Source organism: Tupaia chinensis, unplaced genomic scaffold (assembly GCF_000334495.1).
Source record: "Tupaia chinensis unplaced genomic scaffold, TupChi_1.0 Scaffold144168_1, whole genome shotgun sequence".
Taxonomy (NCBI): Eukaryota; Metazoa; Chordata; class Mammalia; order Scandentia; family Tupaiidae; genus Tupaia; species Tupaia belangeri.
Window position 1 is genome coordinate 31,533 of NW_006204024.1, and position 20,348 is coordinate 51,880.

The 20,348-nt window shown below is 51.6% G+C and overlaps 1 protein-coding gene across 1 annotated transcript in view; it reads right to left on the reverse strand.

Moving 5' to 3' along the window:
• The window catches only part of FUBP3 (far upstream element binding protein 3), a 41,986-nt gene that overhangs the window by 7,726 nt on the left and 13,912 nt on the right, over positions 1 to 20,348 (reverse strand). Inside the window, exons 2-11 of the mRNA XM_027767309.1 lie at positions 19,415 to 19,448; positions 17,056 to 17,105; positions 16,610 to 16,681; positions 15,342 to 15,399; positions 13,230 to 13,392; positions 11,707 to 11,805; positions 8,189 to 8,293; positions 6,843 to 6,945; positions 5,050 to 5,150; positions 2,093 to 2,234 (exon numbers count right to left, since the gene is read on the reverse strand). Of these exons, the coding sequence (XP_027623110.1) occupies positions 2,093 to 2,234; positions 5,050 to 5,150; positions 6,843 to 6,945; positions 8,189 to 8,293; positions 11,707 to 11,805; positions 13,230 to 13,392; positions 15,342 to 15,399; positions 16,610 to 16,681; positions 17,056 to 17,068 (856 nt within the window). The 5' untranslated portion in view covers positions 17,069 to 17,105; positions 19,415 to 19,448. The remainder of the gene's footprint in view (positions 1 to 2,092; positions 2,235 to 5,049; positions 5,151 to 6,842; positions 6,946 to 8,188; positions 8,294 to 11,706; positions 11,806 to 13,229; positions 13,393 to 15,341; positions 15,400 to 16,609; positions 16,682 to 17,055; positions 17,106 to 19,414; positions 19,449 to 20,348) is intronic.

Genomic DNA, 20,348 nt, shown 5'->3' on the forward strand with positions numbered 1-20,348 from the left:
CGGGGGGTTTTCTGCGAGTACTGCTAGAGTTCCGGAAAGGCGCCCCTGTGTTTTCCACCTTGGCCAGACCCGTTTGTCTTGGGGACACCGGCAGCCAGTGTGGCCAGCTCTGCTTCACTCCAGGCAGGAGTGAGCCCCTCCCAGGCCATTCGCCCCGACCCTGTACTATAAGATCAGGCATTTTATCTTCTTGTGCCAAAGTGAGCAGCTTCGCTCCCAAAGTTCCCGGGGAACGAAGAGCAAAGAATACCAGGAGCCCTTCCACAGGCCCGTTGGCGTCGGGAACCAGCCAGCCTCCGCCCAGATGCCTCTCAGTATGGAGGACGAGCGGGCAGGGGGGAGACAGCGCGCCCCACAGGCCTCACGTCCGCTGAGACCAACAGCCTGAGACCCTCTGCCCGACGCCTTGAGAGCATGCTAATAAGGCGAGGAGGCCCACAAGAGCGCGCGGGGCCGGAAGGAGTTAATTTAAGTTCATCTTCCTTCAAAATGAGGTCACTGGTGTGGCACATGGTGGCTGTCTACAGACTCATTCAGCAGCCCGCTCCATTCTTCCACCTGACGGGGGGCAGGAGCGACCCACCAGCGGCCCCCCGCTGGACGTGAAATCGTAAAGCAATTAATCAAACCCACTAAAAGGCCTGGCTGACAAGAGCAGGCTGGCCACACTATCTGTCAATGCTGCTGTGTTATCATGGAAATCCAGCGGCCCCGAGAGGCTGTGCGTCTGTCCCGGCCGTGAGCACAAGGCCTGACTGCGTGCAGCTCCCCTTCCCTCACTCACGGGGGCTTTTCCCAAGGAGAGGCAGCCCCTCACATCCCAAAGGAGGGGTGGGCAGAGGCTGACACAGAAAGCCTCTCCCTGGTCTGACCAACTTGGGGTTCACGAGACACAGTATCAGCTATACCTCGTCCTGCTGCCACAGTCCTCTGGGATGCACTCGGCAGACACGCCACGAGGGGTGTTCTGAGCACCGAGAGTGCCCTGAGCACCTGCCAAGGAGGCGCCAACCAGGCAGGTGTGCGAGGAGACAGCCTAGTGACAACCTCACCCACAAAGTGGCTTCCAAAGGCCAAGAAACCTAGCCCTGACCTTCGACCTAAGGGTGCCGACTGGGTTTGACCTCAAGCAGGCGCAAAGATGGGCTGGCGGCCAGTGTGGGGGACTTGGTGTAGCTCTCAGAGTGGGCAGTGTCTGCGACATGCACACCTGCCAGCAAACCCACGCCCAGCCCTGCTGCTCCTACCACCAGCAGGAGGCTAACGGTTTAAGAGACACCCGGGTCCGGGAGACGAATGTTCCCAGGACCAGATGTGCCCGTCTACCAGCAGGGACCAGCGACTCCTGGCTCCTGACCACCTGACAGGCAGCCTCGGGTCTCTGCGGGAGAGGTCACGCCCAAACCATGTCCCCTGCAGTATGTGCGTCACCTCAGACAGCTGCGGGGTGCTCGGTGACCAGAGAGCAGCGGGGAGCTCAGGGGAGAAGACGCTCCCCTCTGAAGGCAGCAGATGCACAGCGAGGCGGACACAAAAGGCAGCGGCGACTGAGGTCCCCGCTGTGGCCAGGCTGCTCCACGCTCCCAGGGCTGCCACCCAGGCCCCGGTCAGGGAACGCCCCACGGCCATGGCCCTGCTCCAAGCAGCCCTCCTGGGCCCCAGGGCTGGGTCAGCTGACCTGGCCGAACTACCGCCTCTGCCCTGAGCTTTTCACGACGACGGGAAGAAGCCACATGAGTCATTAATGGGGCTTCTTGAAACGCCCCGTTAGTGTTCTCTAAAACGCCTACAAACAACTGACAAATCAATTTTTATTTCCCTCCACAGGACACTGAAAGGAGAAAAGCCATTTCCACGTGTCATGCCAATGGCAACCCAATGCCTGGTCCAGCACGAGAGGCGCCCCACCTGTCAGAAGCCTCCTGCAGAGGGCATCCTCTCAGGTCCCTGAATATCTGAGGTCCCTCTCGCTCAGGGACACACCCTAGCTGCCCCGCCAGGCCTCCCCTGTGCTGCGGAAGCAGAAGTGGCCTGTCTCTGCCCCTTGAGTTGTGGATGGAGGGAAGGAGAAAGCCCGGCAGCTGCCGCTCACCTTTGCCGATGACAAGGCCGCACTTGTCTGCGGGCACTGTGTACGTTATCTCCTGGAAGCCGCCAGGGGTTCCCACGCTCCAGTCGCCTCGACCGCGGCCTCGTCCTCTGGCTACGGCCAGGCCTCCAAAGCCGTCTCTTTCCTGGGAAGAAAGGAAGGCTCTAGTGGCGATTTCTGTCGCTGCCACCAGGACCACTTTGTCTCCTCTTGGGAGGGGGTGAAGGGACAGGATGTAATCCAGGCCACAAAGCAGACCCTAGCACCTCTCCACGTCCCAGACCCAGTCTTTCAAGCAGAAAGAACATGGACGTGGGCGCTGGGGGAGCACGTGTGGGTCTACGGATAGCACAGCACAGGCTTGACTCCCAGTCAGAGGCCCAGTGGCCACTGCCCGAGTTAAATCCTGGGGTTTCCCAAGCACACGTGTGGGCCCTGGAATCCTGAGGAGCCGGAGGGCTGGGGAAAGGGGCTGAGGTGTGGCAGGACCCCGGTGACGGTGCCCACCACCACGTGTGCTCTCTCTCATACGTGGAGAGACCACACGCTCTTGCAATACACAGAAAGACTTGGGAGTTTTCCTTGAGGCTGAGGTGGCTCTTTCCTGTGGCTAATCCCTGGCCTGTTGGAAGCTGGCTAGGTGCTACTGAGCCATGGACATTTGAGAGTGACTCAAGTGGCCTGGGCTGTGAACACCTGTAACCGCTGGGTGAGTCTGAACCTCCTACACTCCAACCAGCAAAACATGACAGGCTCTTAAAAAAAACGGGCCACCCAGATGACATGCGGTTAAGGCAGCGGGATCCAAAACGGCCGAATGCACAGTTTGAGCCCGAGATCCCAGACTCAGCAGCTTGAAAATCACACCGGGCAAGTATGCATGTGTGCCCCAAATTCCTGGCAGAAGGGAGAAGGGATTGGGGTATGGTCATTTCCCCTGGGGGTAGGGGGTTGCTTTCTTACTTTCTGTCTCCAGTGAGTGTATGTGCCCTGTAGGAAAAAAAACAAATAAACCAAAAAACTGGCTGTCCTGTCCCCGAGAAGAAGCAAAACAGGTCAGCCAGTGACCGGTCACTCAGGGCTACTTCAGAGGGACGGGCTGGCACAGGCTGCACTGCCCTCACACTGGGCCATCTTCCACCAGCGGACAGCAAGGCCAAAGCCAGCACTAGCAGAGCAAGAGTCACACGTGGCATCCTAGCCTTCGTCCTGTCACTGTGAGCTGCACAGCTTCAAATCGCTGAGGTGCTGATGGCGAACTCAGGCAAGCCAAGAGCTACTTCCTGGAGGGAGAGCCGGACAGCCATCCTGCACGGTGGAGAAATGTCTGCCGAGACCCGCTCATGCCAATGAAGAGTGAACTGAACATTTACCCCAAATCTAAACCAGCAGAATGCTGAGATCATTGGAGTGCTTTTTCTGCACACGGCTTTTAAGAGAGACAGCTGACAGGTAAGCAGGGTAATTTTAGAAATTTATGCTAAGACACACACGTGCACACCAGCGCCAATGCTTTGGGGGTGCCACTGATCTTGAGAACAAGGCTTTCTCCCCCACATCTCCCAGCTGCTCAGCTCCAGGATCTTAGCCTCTTCCTAGGAGGAGGGTAGAGACCGTAAAATGGCTGTTCTTTAACCTCGTCTAGTCCTCAGAGCTGCTCTGGACTCGTTAGGAATCGAGGAGCCCCCTGCCCTCATTCTCCATCTCGGCATACCTGGGATGGGTCTAGAAATCTGTACATTTAGCACATGCCCCAGACAGCTCTTAGACCATGCAGGGAACACTTCCTGGTACAAATCCTCCATTTGCTGCTGAGAAACCTAGACCTGAGCAGTTCAAAGGCTCCACCGATGGCAGAGCTGGGACTGTAACCTCCAGCCTACTGCTTCTCCTTCTGCTTCGGTCATCCTCATCCCAAAACCTCTGTCAGCCAACAGTGGTTCCTCAGAGCAAGTCACGATGGGATTTCTGGTCTTCAGAAGGAGATGCTAACCCTTATCTAGCAAACTCATTCACGCTCCAGAGATGGGCACCAAGACAGCCCTAGGATGTCAGAGATCCCTGAAGTGTTTTCTAAAGCAAGGCTGGTTTTCATTTAATATAGTTTTGTACTAAATATACGTGCCTGTCTGAAATTTGTCAATCTGCCCGTATTTCTAACTGTTTAAGTAGGTGGAAACTAACTACGTAAAGAAAACCTAGATTCTGGAGTAATCACCTCAGGGGAGCAACAAGCTAGCTGAAAACACAGCGTGAAGGCAGCGAAGAGGCCAGAGAAGCTGCTGGTTTCCAACACAGACCAAGTGTCTTTATTTGAAATGCATAGGGCCACAGGGGTCTGAGCCTGGTTTTCACATATTTGCATATATGTAGTGAGCTATCTCGGAGGACGGGACCCAAGTGGAAGTATGAAATTAATTTATGCTTCATATATACACACAGTGCATGCACGGCCTGAAGGCGGTCTTGTATTTTGAGATTGTAGCATTTAACTGTGACCTGTCACATGAGGTCAGGTGTGGAACTTCCCACTTGTAATGTCACGTTAAGGTTTTGGAGCCTTGGGACCAGCAGTTAGCGTAATGGCTATGTCGCTGGACTCTCACGTAGTTGACCACAGTTCGCGTCCTGGACCCGGTTGCTTAAAACTCAAGCCGGGCGGGTGTGCGTGTGTGCCCAAGATCCCAAGAGGAGAATGGAGGAGAAGGGATTGTGGTGTGGCCACCCCCCCTGGGGGGGGGTGAGTTCTCACTTTCTGTCTCTTTGTCTCTCTCTGTCTGTCTGGTGAGTGTGCGCGCCCTACAGCAAAAACTTCTTAAAAAAAAAAAAGGGAAAAAGATTTTGGAATCTTTTAGATTGGGATTTTGGACTGGGGTGATCAACTGTAACGTGACTCCGGAGAGGGTGAGGGTGTTTCCCACTCCTGTGGGTAAGGTACTCGGACCCCTGAGACGACTCACCTGGGCTGTGAGAATCAGCTCACTGATGACGTGTGCAGCGTGCTGACACCGATCTGGCGGGCCCATGACCTGGGCAGCTCTCTCTGGACTAATCCCGTCATCTGTGGAACCGGGTGAGATGGGATTAGGAAAAAGCTCAACATTAAAGGGACACAAAAGTCCACCTGATTCATAATCAACTGACCTCCCAGTGCCAAAAGGGATCCTATGGGACACAGTAGCTTCAATGGCTCTTAAGGAGAAAATGGGTGACAGGGAAAGGTGTATGCGGATCCCTTTTGCGTGTTTCAGGTAAGTGCTTCTTACGTAGTTACCAGCACTGAAAAAAGACAGCAATCCAGGGCCCGTGGGGAGCACGGACGTTAAGGTGGCGAGAGCCCACACAGTCGACTATGCAGCCTGAGTCTCAGACTTGGGTAACTGGAAAATCACAGAGTGTTTGTGTGTGTGCGCATGCACTGCATCAAAATCCTTAGAGGAGAATGGAGAAGGGATTGTGGTGTGGCCATCTTCCACCAGGGGTGTGGGGGAGGTGGGCTGGGGTGGTGGTGGCAATTTCTCACCTTCTCTTCCTCTTGCTCTCTGGCAGGCACATGTGCCCTACAGCAAACTAAACAACAACCCCCCCCCAAAAAAAACTCCCTAAAACATACTTGAAAAGAAAGGGGTGGGGGTATTGTGCAATCCTGTGGCACGGTGGTTAACCAGTACATGTAGGGGAGACCACCTAGCCGACCTGGTTCAAATCCTGGCTCCAGTGGCTTGAAAAATAGCTAAAGTGTGTGTATGTGTGCCCTCAGTCCTGATGGGACAGAAAAATGGTGGAATGGGATTACAGTGTGACCACGCCCCACTGGGAAACAGTCCTCTTCCCCTGTCACTGATGAGCACGTGCATTCTCAGGCAAAAAGAGAAAAGAAGGGTAAAGTGCCAAGGAGAACAGAGCGACGGTCTGGCACTAATTTCTACAACGCTAAAGTGTGTGTATGTGTGCCCTCAGTCCTGATGGGACAGAAAAATGGTGGAATGGGATTACAGTGTGACCACGCCCCACTGGGAAACAGTCCTCTTCCCCTGTCACTGATGAGCACGTGCATTCTCAGGCAAAAAGAGAAAAGAAGGGTAAAGTGCCAAGGAGAACAGAGCGACGGTCTGGCACTAATTTCTACAACCAGCCCACCATCACGTTCTCCTGTCTTCACAGAATGGAGAAAAATACCAACAGCGTAGGAAATTTTGTTCATAAAAGAAAATGTCTTAAAACTTAATTGTCTTTTACTCTAAGATGTTGGTCGTTTTTTCTGTGGTTTTATTTTAAATTATCTCTAATTTTATGCAATAAAAAAAAGTGTTTTGGGGGCCAGCAGGTGGTGTGGTGGTTAAGGCGCTGGACACTCCCATATGGGTGACCACAGTTCGAGTCCCGGACCTGGTTGTTTGCCTTCTCACTTTCCTTCTCTCTGTGTGTCTGTCTTTCTCTGGTCAAATGAAAATAAATGAATAAATAAAATTAAATGAATAATTCTTAAAAAAAAAATAGTGTGCTTATAAAAGCCTCTACTTGGGAAAATTAAAGCTGGAAATGTATTTTATGCACGTATTTTACTAGTCTAAGGGGAAGACAGGCCTGGCAGCCCTAAAACTAGAGCACTCTGCCCAGAACGGGGGAGGCCGGCAGCCATCGCAGAGAGGACGAGGACATGCAGGAAGCTACAACAGCGCCTTGGTCTGGTGAGACGTCCTGTTAATTTTTTTGTAATACTAAGGATTTTTTGAGAACCATCAAAACCAACCTGGTTTAAACTGAATCCTCACACCAGCATCGTTCTGGATCTTTTTGATCATTTCCCCATTTCTTCCTATTACAATCCCAACAGCAAACCTAGGCACGGAAACCTAGGCAGGGAGAGAGACCCTCGTTAGGGCTTCGTACATATCTGTATTCGAAGGACAGATTTTTGTGACGACTTGGTTTTTACTACAGTGCATTACTGGAAATGTTATAATATAGCCCATTTTTTCTCCCTTAGGGATAATACTGTGGTTGATGATTGCATTCTTGACCATTAAATGCATCTAAAAAATCTGAGATTTGATCCAAACAGTAACAAAAACTGAAGCAAAGAATAGACCCTCTGGAGAAATAAAAATGACCAACAGTACATTTGTCTTCCAAATCCTATCAAGAGAGCATCAACTAAACGTCCTTCTTTTTCATTACGGTAAAACAGGTATAAAACTGATGATGTAAGGATTCCTCAGGGGGACCAGCAGTTAGCGTAATGGCTATGTTGCTGGACTCCCACGTAGTCGACCGCAGTTCACGTCCTGGACCCGGTGGCTTAAAACTCACACAGGGCGCGTGTGTGTGTGTGTGCCCAAGATCCCGAGAGGAGAATGGAGGAGAAGGGATTGCGGCGTGACCATCCCCCCTGGGGGGTGATTTCTCGTCTTCTGTCTCTCTGTCTCTGTCTGTCTGTCTGGCGAGCACACACGCGCCCTATAGCAAAAACCTCTCAAAAGAAAAGGACTCCTCAGTATGCAAGTCAGTGGAGTGAAGAGCACCATGTGTGCAACCATCTATACTCAGATCTCTGCCAGTCCCCAACAACTCCATATATCCACGAACAGTCCTCTCCGGACCCTGGGAACTCCTATGCCACCTTGTTTCCAGTCACCTGCCTGTTCCAGGGTCCACTCACAGTATCTGTCACTGTGCATCTGGCTTACTGCACTGAACACACTGCCTGTGAGGTCTACCCACGCGGTAGTTTATATCAAAACTGCATTCGGAAGAACAGATTTTCACCCTCCTTCACCTCATCAATAGAACGGGCTTGCAAGTTTGATACAATCATGACACAGGGCACCAAGAAAACCTGGACTTTGGTCTTTACCTGGGCAGCAAGCTAACTTTTAAAATAAACCCTCAAAACCAGGGGGAATGACCTTCGTGCCCAGAAATGTAGCTGCCTCCCCTCGCGATAGGGCTGGGCTTGTCCCAGCTGGTCCTCACACTTTCCCTGGAAAGCGGGAGTCCGTTTAAGGTTCCGCAGGTGGGACGAGTTCAAGAGCCTGTGCCAACACGAGGGCTCGGCAGCCCGCCCGCGCCCGCCCGCGCCCTGGGCCTCCAGCATACCTCTATACTGCCTCCTCCCACTCGGGAGCCGAAATCGCCGCGCGCACCTCGAAAGTCAGCTTGGTCTTTCTCTCGGATGATCTCTAGTACCATTTCTCTCGCTTGCTGCATAAACACAAATAAAAGGGATGGGAAAAAAAATCCTGAAAAAAGACACAACATCAGGTGAAATTTCAAGGCCAAACCCTCCCACTCAGGCTTAAAGATTCAGAAGGCACTTAGCTCTTGGGGGCTCACTTGTTACTAAGGGCCGTGGGCAGACAAAGGAACCAAGTCTCAGATGACAAGCTCTTCACTTGCCCCAGATGTCCACAGATGAGGGACCACCTTCCTCCTTTTTTTAAAGACAGGGTCCTGCTTTGTCTTGATCCCCTGGCCTCAGCCTCCCAGCTGAGACACAGGCGCACACCTGGCTCTTTTTTGAAAAGGGTCTTGCTATTCTGCCCAGGGCAACCTGGAGCTCACAACCCTCCTGCTTCAGCCTCCCCAAGTCTGTGGGACTATATGCACGTGATGTTCTGGCCAGCTTTAGGGTGAACTAGGAACTGAACCTGGGCCTCTGATGTGGTGCGGCCTGCAGAGGACAGCATCTTAGCAGCATGCACTGTGGCAGCTGAGCCAACCTGCTATTAAGCCATTGCCGGGTCAATATGTGTGTGTGGCTGGAATTTGATCCTTCTCTCCCATGTATTCCTTGATACCATGTCTCTCTAGTTGGGAAGGTTGGTGGAGATCTCTGACGAGGGGTCACTGGAAAGGGTCCGGGCAGGATCCAGGGGAAAGCAGCTCTACTAGCTTCATGTCACAAAGGCACTCCAGAAAGGCAAGCCCCAGGAATAGGAAGACAATGTCCAGATTTCGGAATTCCTACTTCCTAGCTAAATATTTCAACTACCAATCGGAGAGACTCCCTCCGGGATTGGACTATGTGAGGCAGATTCAACCACCCTCTGCCAAAAGAATGCCACTTCTGAAGACTACCCTCTCCTGTCCACCAGCCCTCTCTGGCACCAGCCACTAAGGATGTGAGGAACTTACCGAGCTGAGGTGATAATGCAGAAACTGAGACCAAATCTCAGCTCCACAAGACATGACACAAACCCCAAGTGGAAACCGAGGTCTTAGGATGTTGGGAAAACCCCAAATATGGAGGGGCACCAGAAGACGGTGCAGAACTCTGTTAATTTCTTTTTTAAAATAAATTATTTCATGTAATTTTACTTACTTATTTTCATTTGACCAGAGAGGGACAGAGTGAGAGAAAGAGAAAGACAGAAAGGGAAAGTAAGAAAGCAAGCCACGGGAACCAGCAGTTAGCGTAATGGCTATGTCGCTGGACTCCCACGTAGTCGACCGCGGTTCGTGTCCTGGACCCGGTGGCTTAAAACTCACGCCGGGCGCGTGTGCGTGTGTGCCCAAGATCCCGAGAGGAGAATGGAGGAGAAGGGATTACAGCGTGGCCATCCCCCCTGGGGGGTGATTTCTCGCTTTCTGTCTCTGTCTCTCTCTTGTCTTGTCTGGCGAGCACATGCACCCTATAGCGAAAAACCTCTCCAAAAAAAAAAAAAGAAAAGAAAGAAAGCCACCAGTTCCAGGGCTTGAATTGTGGTCAGCCATGTGGGGGTCTAGTGACCTTAACCACCATGTCACCTGCCAGCCTTGAACTCTGTTAATTTCTAAGGCCTGGCTATTCTTAGGGGACACATGCTAAGGGCTGGTCATAATATGTGCCACTAAAAATGACACACACACACAGGCACAGCAAAATGTCAGGTTGAACGAGCGAGCACAGGTGAGTGCTCATGAGACAATGGCTCAACTTCTTTACGTGTTTGAATGTTTTCATAAGAAGTTGGGGAATGGGTTTACGGTGTGGTGGTTAAGGGCACTGGACTCCCACATGGCCGACCACGGTTTAAGTTCAGGACCTTGCGGCTTGGCTGGCTTTCTCACTCCCCACCCCCTTGCTCACTCTGTCCCTCTTTGGTCAAATTAAAATAGATGAATGAAGTTAAATAAATTTAAAAAGTTGGGGAATGAAAAAACAATAGTTCACCCTAAACACATCAGACCTCTTGTCAAAGGCAACACAATGTCGAATATGAAGTTTTGAAATAAAAAAAATACTAAATCCTGTAAGTTTTAGTTATTTCCCTGCAAATTTATAAAACTTTTCTCCCCCCCAATGAGAGACTATGCCAAAGGTGGCACTGGGAATGGTGGTGGGGTGGCTGGGAGGCAGACTCCAGCGCCCTCTGTGGTCTGCACACAGTGGCAGTGTTCCATGAGGTGACCGCGAGGAAGGCCTGGCGACCTGCTTTTTGCACAAGTCTCCTGGCTGTATCCCCCCCACCCCCGAGGTATTTTTGTTATAGGATGTGTGTGCTCACTGGAGAGAGAGAGAGATGGACAGAAAGCAAGAAATCACCCACCCGCCCCAGGGAAGGATGGCCATACTGCAATCCCTTTTCCTCCATTCTCCTCTTGGGATTTGGGGCACACACGCACACACACTCGGCATGAGTTTGAAGCCACCAAGTCTGGGACTTGAACCACCATGTGCGAGCCCAGCAACGTAATCATTATACCATCTGCTGGTCCCATTCTGGCTGTGCTTCTGGGGTGCGAGGAAGTGCTGGGGGGCCCTGGGAGGCCCTGGCCTGAAGGAAGTGAAGAGCTGCACATGACCAGAACTAGGAGGGAGCCCGTCAGTCACAGGCCCTCACTCCTGCTCCACAGGCACGTTCTAATCAGCGTAGCTGAGTACCAGGGCTCAGAACCAGGGGCACTGGTTAGCAAGGGACAGGTAACCTCCACGAGATCAAAACCCTGAAGTTCCTGAAGAAGACTGGTTACTGACGACAGCCTGGCCCACTGAGGCACGGTGCACTGGAGCCACTGTGAATGGGGCAATGGCCAGCCAGGTGCAGGAGGGACCCCGAGATAGGTGCTGCCCCTGCATCCTCACACCAGGAGCTGGAGGTGGCACTATCCCCGGTGATGGAAAGGGCCCTGATGCTTTCAGCAAGCGGGTGTCCTGGGGGTGCAGGCACGGGCTGCCTGCTGCTGGGGCGGCTCTGGTCTGTGCTCACCACCAACCCTGGCTGAAGGGCTTGTATAAAAGGCTGAGAGAGACAACAAGCAGACAAAAGCCAAACAGAAATGGCGCCTGTGCTGACACAGGTCAGAAAGGCTGACACTGCAGCTGATCAGACCATCCGCCTGAGGGCGCTGCTCTGTACTCACGCTGAGACGGTCACTGCCAGCCCTGTGCTGCTACTGAGGAACTGAACTTTGATTTGATTTGAATGAATTGAAATGTCACATGGAGTTAGTGGCTCTGGAATTGGGTAGCATAATTCTAGATGCCTTTCATTGAGCTTGGCTCAGGGAAGAGCATACTGTAAGCAGGGAGGTCGGTGAACGGTTAACGGTGAGTGGAGTGAGGCAAAAACTCTAGGTCCCCACGGAGTGCTAGAGCACACGGAGGCCGCCTTGCCGCACGGCCGCCATCCTACCTGTACTTTAAATGGGTCTCCAGTGATGCGAAGAGGCTTGTCTGCTCCCGTGGGCAACGGGCCGTCCTGGATCATGACCATTTTCACACCTGTCCGCTCCTGGAGGCACACACAATGGCAGGGTCCTCATTGTCGTAAGAAAGCAGGGTGGCCTAAGACGCTGGATGGCAGGGGCAACGATTTCCACTTGGGGTTTATAAAGTCCATGGGGCAATGGTAACATGCAGCTCAAAAAGATGCTGGAGCCTACATGCTGATTGGAGCCCCTGGCAGGCAGGGTGGGCAGATGCACAAGTGCCCAAGATCTGATGGGCTGGAGGGGAGGGATCGTGGTGTGACCAGACCCCACAGAGGGTGCCTCTTTCTCTCACGTGCATGCAAACACATGCTGACGTGAATGAAGAGCAAAAAGGGAATAGGAAGCCGGACCAGGTCAAGTCATGTCCACGGTAAGCCCTGCCTCCCACCCACCACCAGGCACTACCTCCTGGCCTGGATCGTGCAGCTGACTTCTGTGAAAGGACACACCTGGGTCATGCCAGACAAGATCCAAATGAGAGTCCTCAAACTTCCTCCCCAAATAAGGCCCCGTCTTTACAGCCTGTAAAGGGTGCCGAGCTACGTGCCCCACAGGCTGTAGGCCAAGTGCGCTACTTCACGTCGCTGGCTGGAACTTACTACGCTGATGGCAGGAAGCTGCCTGAGGGGCCAGAGCCCACGCCCATACACCAGGGTGCCCTCCCTGACCCGAGCACTGGGTAGCATGAAGGCAAGTTGCCACCCCCACCTGCAACTGCAAAAGTCCCAAAGCTCTGAAACGAAAGTGTGTTCACAACTAACTTGGCAGCAACACTGAACTCGGGAAAGCCCACGTCCCTGAGTGTACGAGTACTGCTCACCTGTGGAAACCTGCATTTGATCTCAGGGGACAGTTCCGGACCTTGTAGGGGAGAGGTGTTTAGCTCTGAACCACGATCGGCACCAAGCGTCTGCGGTGAGGACGGAGCTCACAGCTAACGTGCACAGGGCACTTCCTCAGTGACGAGCCCTCGTGCAAGGTCCGAGAACGGGCCTGAGTATTATTTTAGTTTCACCACCACAGTAAGACCAGCACTTCTCCCTTTATATGACAAGAGTCCCGAGCCTTTGGGAGGTATAAGAGCACATTTAGGGTCACACCACTAGGAAGGGGACTGTTGGATCACTGTCCTTCTATCTATGATGCTGCTGTTTGATGGTAAAAACAACTCTGACAGAGATGTGTTGCCATGAGGACTGTGGAAGTTCATGAGCCTTACCAGGGCCTGCCTCCCCAGGACTTGATGTTAGCCTGTGCTCAGAGGAAGGAGGCCTCTCTTGGCTGGCCAGGAAACCCCTTGGGCAGAGACTCGGAAGGGAGCCACAGCCCACGGTGTGTGAAGCCAGCCTAGTCCGGGAGCGTCGGTCACAATCAAACCTCCCAGGCCAGGATGACGACGGGATGCAGGGCGGCTGCCCTGCTCGCGCTGCGTGGGCTCACACACCTGCAGCTGCTTTATGGTCTCCCCGCCTTTGCCGATGACCAGGCCCACTTTGGATGCAGGAATGAGGAGCTCCTGGACCGTGCTGTTGCCATCCATGTCGTTGTGAAAGCCAGGTCCATTCCGACAGCGGTCCACAATCTGCCCCAGGAGTCGTTTGGCTTGTCTTTGGAAGGGAAAGAACCACAAGAGTACTGCATTAAAGGATTGTCCTAGGTGTATGCGAGGGACACGGCACTGGAGACACGCCCAAGGAGTCAGGGCAGCCCTCTGTCCAGCTCCAGCTCCTGCCCCACACCCGGGAGGTCTCTCCGGGTGTGTGTCATCTGCCACACTCCTGGGCTGGAACTCAAAAGCAACACACAGCACGACCTCCATGTTCCAGGCTGCCCTCTGCTCAGCCCGTGCCTCCACAAATGTCTGTCATCTCCTCTCAGGACACCAGCTGCTTTGGCTGTACAGGCCACCTCTGCCCCCTCCACTTCTCCCTACTCCCCAGCCCAGCATAAGCTTCTCAGGGAGTACCTATGCAATACGCGTCTGGTAAGTAAGGCAGGAGAGACAGAGCGATGAGATAGATGGGAAGAAAGAAAGCAAGGGTTAGTAGTCGTCGTGTGAACTCCCAAGCTCCAAAGTGCTGTTCCACAACCAACCACACTGCCCTGTGGCGTCTAAGCAGAGGCCAGGAATCACCAGTTCGGTTCCGAGAGGTGGCCGAGGCAGGGGCTGTGTACCCACAGCCACCCACCCGCTTTGCACATTCCACGCTCGCAAAGCCGGGACCTGCATTCCGGGAGCATGCTACGTGTGCTGGTTTATCTGGGAGCAGGGGAGGGAGACACACCGTCGTGACAGTATCAGGCAGCCTCAAGGTCGTCTGTCGGGCCCATACCCTTTTCTGCACCAGAATTCTCCCTGCTGTCAGTGGCAGTATTTGTTCTCTAAATCACCACGCACAATCTATTTCCTGGTCCCCCTGTTAGAGAATTTAGCTACGAAACAGGCTGCTGTACTCCCACTAGGGAAAACAATACGGCTGCCTGCTGAAGTTATAATCTCTGGCCTCGACTCTCCATCCACACATGAAGCAGGAGTGGTCAGAAGAGCAGGTGGAGAGCGAGGCAGGAAACACGCCGCCTTTGTCGTCGCGAGCCTCTGCACAGTCACTGGTATATCTTCTCGGTTATGGCAGCTTTTTAGTATTTTGCTAGTGTACTAGATTAACCTGTGTTGGAAGAAAAATGCCTCAACTTCAGCAAAATCATCAGTTTGCCCTATAATGCACACCTGCCAGAGACATTTATTCTGGGTCACTGCCTGCAATGTTATGGCAGAACATGGGAATTTACACTCATCCAGAGAACTGGAAACGAGACAGCCCTACCTATGGAGGCAGATGCCATCTAAGCCCCTGTCCCCCGAGGCTCTGCTACCTGGCAGATGGAAAAAGGCAATAAGCAGCCTCTTAGCAGCATTGCCTTTCCCTGGAAGGGGCCTGGATCTCTGAGGCCTGCATCTGGTACAGTGCTCTGAGCGTGTGCGTACCAGGGCATGAAAGCGATGCTAACCTTACAGTGGCTACAAAGGTCTCAAAAGTCAAGACCCCCTCGGGCCAGTCCACATGGCCACCTGAGTGAAGTAAAGGTCACAAAGAGTGGATTTGTTTGGTTCACAATGATCAGAAGGGTAATGAAACCGGCCCCAGGAAAAGGCCTGTTGGGAGGATTCTCAGTAGTTTACAAAGTGACAGGCCTGCTGGTCCCGGCCTGCTCAGGTGAAGGAGCCATTAACAAGAAAGAAGTAAGTTGATTAGAGCATTCAGCAGAGGAATGGACGGACACTCTTAGGCCTTGGTTTAAGAAGGAGATGTTATGATAGTAGTAAGATACTCTGCAGGGTTTGGAAAAAGGGAGATGCCTTGTATATTTTAGGTAACAGAAAAACTCCCCTGGTGTGGCCACCTCCCAGACCTTCCTAAAGAAGCACCTGCTTGCCTGTGTGGCTAGACTGCAGCACAGATCGACAGTGTTCAAGAACAGTTTTGCCCTTCTGTTTTTCCCCCTTTGGGCAAGGAGGAAGAAGAGTGAAAGGAAAAAGTAAATAAAATAAACTTACTCAATACTTTCTGGGGTTCCGGTAAGTACACAGGGCCTCTCTGGAATCCCAGAGCTCTCTATAAGAAGAATCGAGAAGATGAGGTGTGTTGGGGGCACCGTAGCTGTGTACTCTGGCTCTGCGTGCAGACGGTCTCTCTGGGGCTCGCTATACACCAGCCCCATGGAAGCCCGGCCGCCCAGAAAAAGACAGCTGGCTTCTGCCTGTGGGCAGGACACCGAGTGGGGAGCTCTGCCCTTGGGCGTCAAGGCAGAAACAAGTCCTGCAGGGAGAGCTGGGAAGACGCAGGTCTGTGCGCTGGTCCTTGTTCCCAATCTCAGCTTCACCTGTGACCCCTCATGTGCTCAGTTTGTGTGCTATTAATTCCGTGGTTCCACCGTTTCTAAAGGAGTTTAACGGTCATCTGTCTGCACGTAGCTCTAAGCTTCCCTGGCCTTTAATGACGTGCACGTCAGCGTGGTTACCAGTTATCACATGACTGTCCCAAGAGATCAGTGACATCTACATGGAACTGGTTCTGGGCCCCTGGACAAGGCAGGAAAACTTTACTTTCCCAAACATACAGTGCTTTACTTTGCTCCTTAAAAATGGCTTCTTTAAAAAAAAAAAAGGAAGAGAAATAGCCCCACAGCAGTTACTGTCTCCAAGAAACTGTGGTTAAGTATCCTTTTATATGACAGACATTTCTCTATCAGAACATCCTCCAAACCGCTTCCTTCACGTAAAAGGGGTCAAATTAAAATTAAATGACAAAACTGTAACTAAAGTGAAAACTGTTCCTCAATCTGTCTCTGTATCACATAGTCAAGACAGACCTAGGTGGGCAAGTTCCTGAAATGTCTGAGATGTTCCAGAGCCTACTGGCTCAGTCGGCCTTCCCAGCTGTCCTTTTTCCACAAAAGTAAGGGACAGTCTACTCCAGGGAGCCAGCAAGCAGGCCCGAGAAATGGCCCCAAAGCCAAAGGACTCTGCAGGCCCACTCTGTCTGAGATAACATTCTGGTGCAGAAAACACAGGTCCCAGAGTGGCAGGTGTTTGTGAAGGGTCATGCCTGGCCACAGGACTGCGGGAGGGTCTGCCCCAGAAGCTAGATGGGCCTGCTGTTCTTTCAGTTTTCATCCGAGGGTCTGACCCCCAGAGCGCAAGGAAAACACCAATCACGCATACTTACCCAAGACCCTACCCATCTAAGCAACAAGCAAAGGCACTGAATCTGGACAATAAGTACTGAGTTCTAGCAAAGTGCAATCTAGGAAAAAAGCCCTTACCTGAAGCAATCTGAATTTTGCAACCAGATTCGGCTTGAATTCGTGAAATCTGCTCACCTCCTCTGCCAATAACTGAAACAGATTGAACAGGGTTAGAACACGCCACTGTTCCTTACCTAACTGTGTGTTGAATCCATAAACACATCTACCCGGCTCACAGCGCCACAACAGCTTGGCTCAGTGAGCCCAGCCCAACACTCGGAGCATTTCAGCAGCAGCTCACATATGTGGGACATGGCAGCCAGGCAAAGGGGGTTCTAGCTGGGGGAGGAGGCAGCTGGGGGGTGAGGAGTGTGGGGGGGTGTGGCCTCGCCCTCAGGGGGGATCCCCTGCGACATTTTGGGGGTGCAGAGAACAGTGCAAAGCGTTCTACTCTAGGTGACACTCCTAAGACTGAAGTAGAGGACAGACAGAAATGAGGGACAGTGGACGATGCAGATACTTACTGAATCCGACCATTTTATCAGGAACTTTGAATTCTTCTGTTATTACTGCCCTAGAAACAAAGAACATTTTGGAAGAAATGTAGAAGATGGAATTCTGCAGTCAATTCAGGTCCCTATACTTCTCATCCATATTGGCAACACTGCATATAAAAGATGAGCTCAAAAAGAATCAGGCCGATTTGTCCAAAAAATCCACAACCATCTACAGAGTCATTTAACGAACTTTCCTTCCCTCTGGCTTTCGTGAAAACATCAGTCCTCCTCACAAAGGCCTCTTCCTCACACAGCGACTTGCTGCTGCGTAGCTACACCTCATTGGCCCTCTCTAACCAAGGGAGCACCAACCCCAGGAGCCTTTGGGGTTCTGGGAGATGTTTCGCCTTCTATCATGATGTCCTCTCCAGATGAATAGGTAGGTACTCAACGTATCTTCAATATTCCATTTTCCAACCTGTTTTTGGCCTTCCCGTGAGATGTCCCAGATGGAACGTAGCCGACGGAGGCCTAATCGGTGTTGGCCAGCACAGAACGATTACCTCGCTTACTCTGCAAGGTAATTCTGCTAAATGCACCCCCTCCATTATGCACCTCTTTTTCCCCCTTAACAACTACTGCACTAGCTCTTTCAAACAAACCTTCGAATTTGCCATACAGTGTGTTGTGGACAATATCCAATTTGCCCAACACCCCAGAAAGCAATTAAATCTAAACATTTACCTTAGGAGGAAGCTAAATGCAAGTAGGGCTTCTTTAAAAAAAAAAAAAAAAGGCAAGCATTTTTAAATATCTCACACAGCTGGATTTTACCCGTCATGGAAAGGACTGAATCGGCGCACGGCTTTAGGGAGAGTACTGCACTTAGAAGAAATGCAGCAGCAGAGAGAGCGGCCGCCACGGTATCATTCTGACGGGAGCAGACAGTCTTGTCTTTGTGGAATTCACAACCTCTGGCTGGCTTCTGTACGCGAGGGATTCTACCTTGTGGGATGTACTTCCCCCAAAGCAGGCAATTCCTGGCTTCCTAATACGTAATGCCACGGACGTTAGTGCCAAGCCACGCTGGTCTAACACATCCTGCAATGAACGCCGGGTCCCTGTCGGGGTGTGCGTCCTGACGGCGCTCCTGTCCCTGTGGCCATGAGGTTGCGGCTCATGCCGTGTGTAGCGCAAGCTGCCTGCCCAGAATATGTCACCAGGAACTGACTAGAGGGGCTCTGATACTACTGCGACACAAACACCACAGAGCCAGCAGCTCCTGGCCCTCGGGAACAATCTGAGTAAATGTTCGCTGAACAAGAAAGATACCAAGAGGAGCCACTTTTGGCTTCCTGGAAAAAAGGTTCTCTTCAAAAAGCTGGGCTGGAACGTCTCTAATACCCAAAGCATACACATTTTGGAAAGTAAAATTGTGACCAATTATGGCTTTATGGGAAGTTGACTGATACTAAAAACAGTCTCACTTACATTATTTTAATCATTAACAATCAAAACAAAGCAACCAAAGAAACAACAAAACCACCTAGGATACATCTTTTGGTGGACTGATCTGGGTGGTTTCCGGAAACTCCCATTAATACAGAGTGCCAGGAGAGAGGTGCCTCACTGGCTTCTGAAGGTTAAGGGTACTATGCTAGTAACAGATGCAGGGCTCCAAATTTCATCCTTAAGGAAGAGACACTCCCATAGTGTCTTGCACACTTTTTTCCTTTCTGAGATGATGCCATGGCCAGATACTCTATTTTACAGAGTGGCCTTTTTGAAGCTCAAAGGTCTTCTTAGCTCTCTAAGTCTTCACCGTTCAACAGCCAATTGTGAGGGGAAACAAAGGGAGAGAACCCACAGGAAGCTTGGCCGAGGTTCTCTGCAAGCCCCTCTCCCTACAGGAGGGGTGACTCTGGCTTCTGGCCACCCTGGCCCATGCAAGGGCCACCCACCCTGCTCCCTGAGCACCAGAAGCATTGTCTTGGGAAAGCCTGGCCCCTCACACCTCAGGATCTTTGCTTGAGTGAGCGGGTTAAGGATTCATGAAACGCTGGGAAAATCATAAAACCAGAAGGGAAAATTTCACGCTCTCCCTTTAAATTAAATGTACTGCACAGAAAGAGCAACTCCGATGTCTGAAGGTCTTTAAACTTACGTACAATAATGGCTGGATTTTAGTACTGCATATCACTTTGTCCCTTGAGCTTACGTTACAGTCTTGGAAATGGTTAGCAAAAAACTTGAGCCTTAAGGAAATCTAGCCCATAGTTTTTTTTCACACTTTCAACCTCTGACTTTCTACCACTCTAGTACAGATGGTGGATCAATAAACAATTAGAAGTGATCAATAAATAATAAAACATAACCCACTGCTTACCTTTGATGTACCAAGGCCCCTAACTGGTTACCTACTGTGGCAAAGAGAAAGAGAGAAGAAAAATCAAAGCATTAGCACGGATAAACTAACTTCATCCTTATACGAGTTCTTACCGTTTCGGGGGGTGGGGAGAAAGGCTGAAAGAAAGCAAACAGTAATTTAGGCTCAGTGGCTGCAATGAATGCGTTACATGATATGAAACAGGAGGGGACATCTTGATCAGCACCGTCTCTAACCCAGTGTCCAGCTGAACACAGGATAAGAAATTGATCTGTGTGTCCACGTGCTGAGAGGCCTGGGGACAATCTCACTTGCCTAAATCCCCCTAACTTCCTCCCTCCCTCCTGCTCTGGACCCGAACTCTATGTATAGACAGAGGGTTCCGTCTTTCTTTCAAAAACCAATCAGAAGATGTGCTCCTGGGGAGCATGGCTAAGGGCTGCTCTATGGGGCCGCAATGCCCAGCACACGCACACATGTTCTTGCCAGCCACAGGGGCGGAGTCGGCCCAGGGTACTCTCCCTGGCATTAGCACCTGACAGGGAGGAGCGGCACCCCTCCCAGGGGCCTTCCCACTGACCCAGTTCCCAACCTGGTGGATAAAGAATGAGCAGCGGCTTTTCAAGCCCATTTCACAGAGACGACAGAACACAACCGTCTCTTACTATTAAAACTGACCCTTAATAAAACCCCCACAAACAGTTTCTCCCCTTTCAGCTGTCGACGAGTATTCCCTTCACCCATCAGCAAGAACGATTCCGTGCGGTTTCGCTTTTGAAAAATGCAGCCCAGGAAATACAATCAGCAGACAATACAAAGCACAAATCCTAAATAGGACAAAGAACCGAAGGAATCTTCCTAGATGTTAAAGAAAGCATTCAAAAGTATGTCTTTGGGGAAAGTTATTATAAGGCTAGAGATGACAAAAACGGGA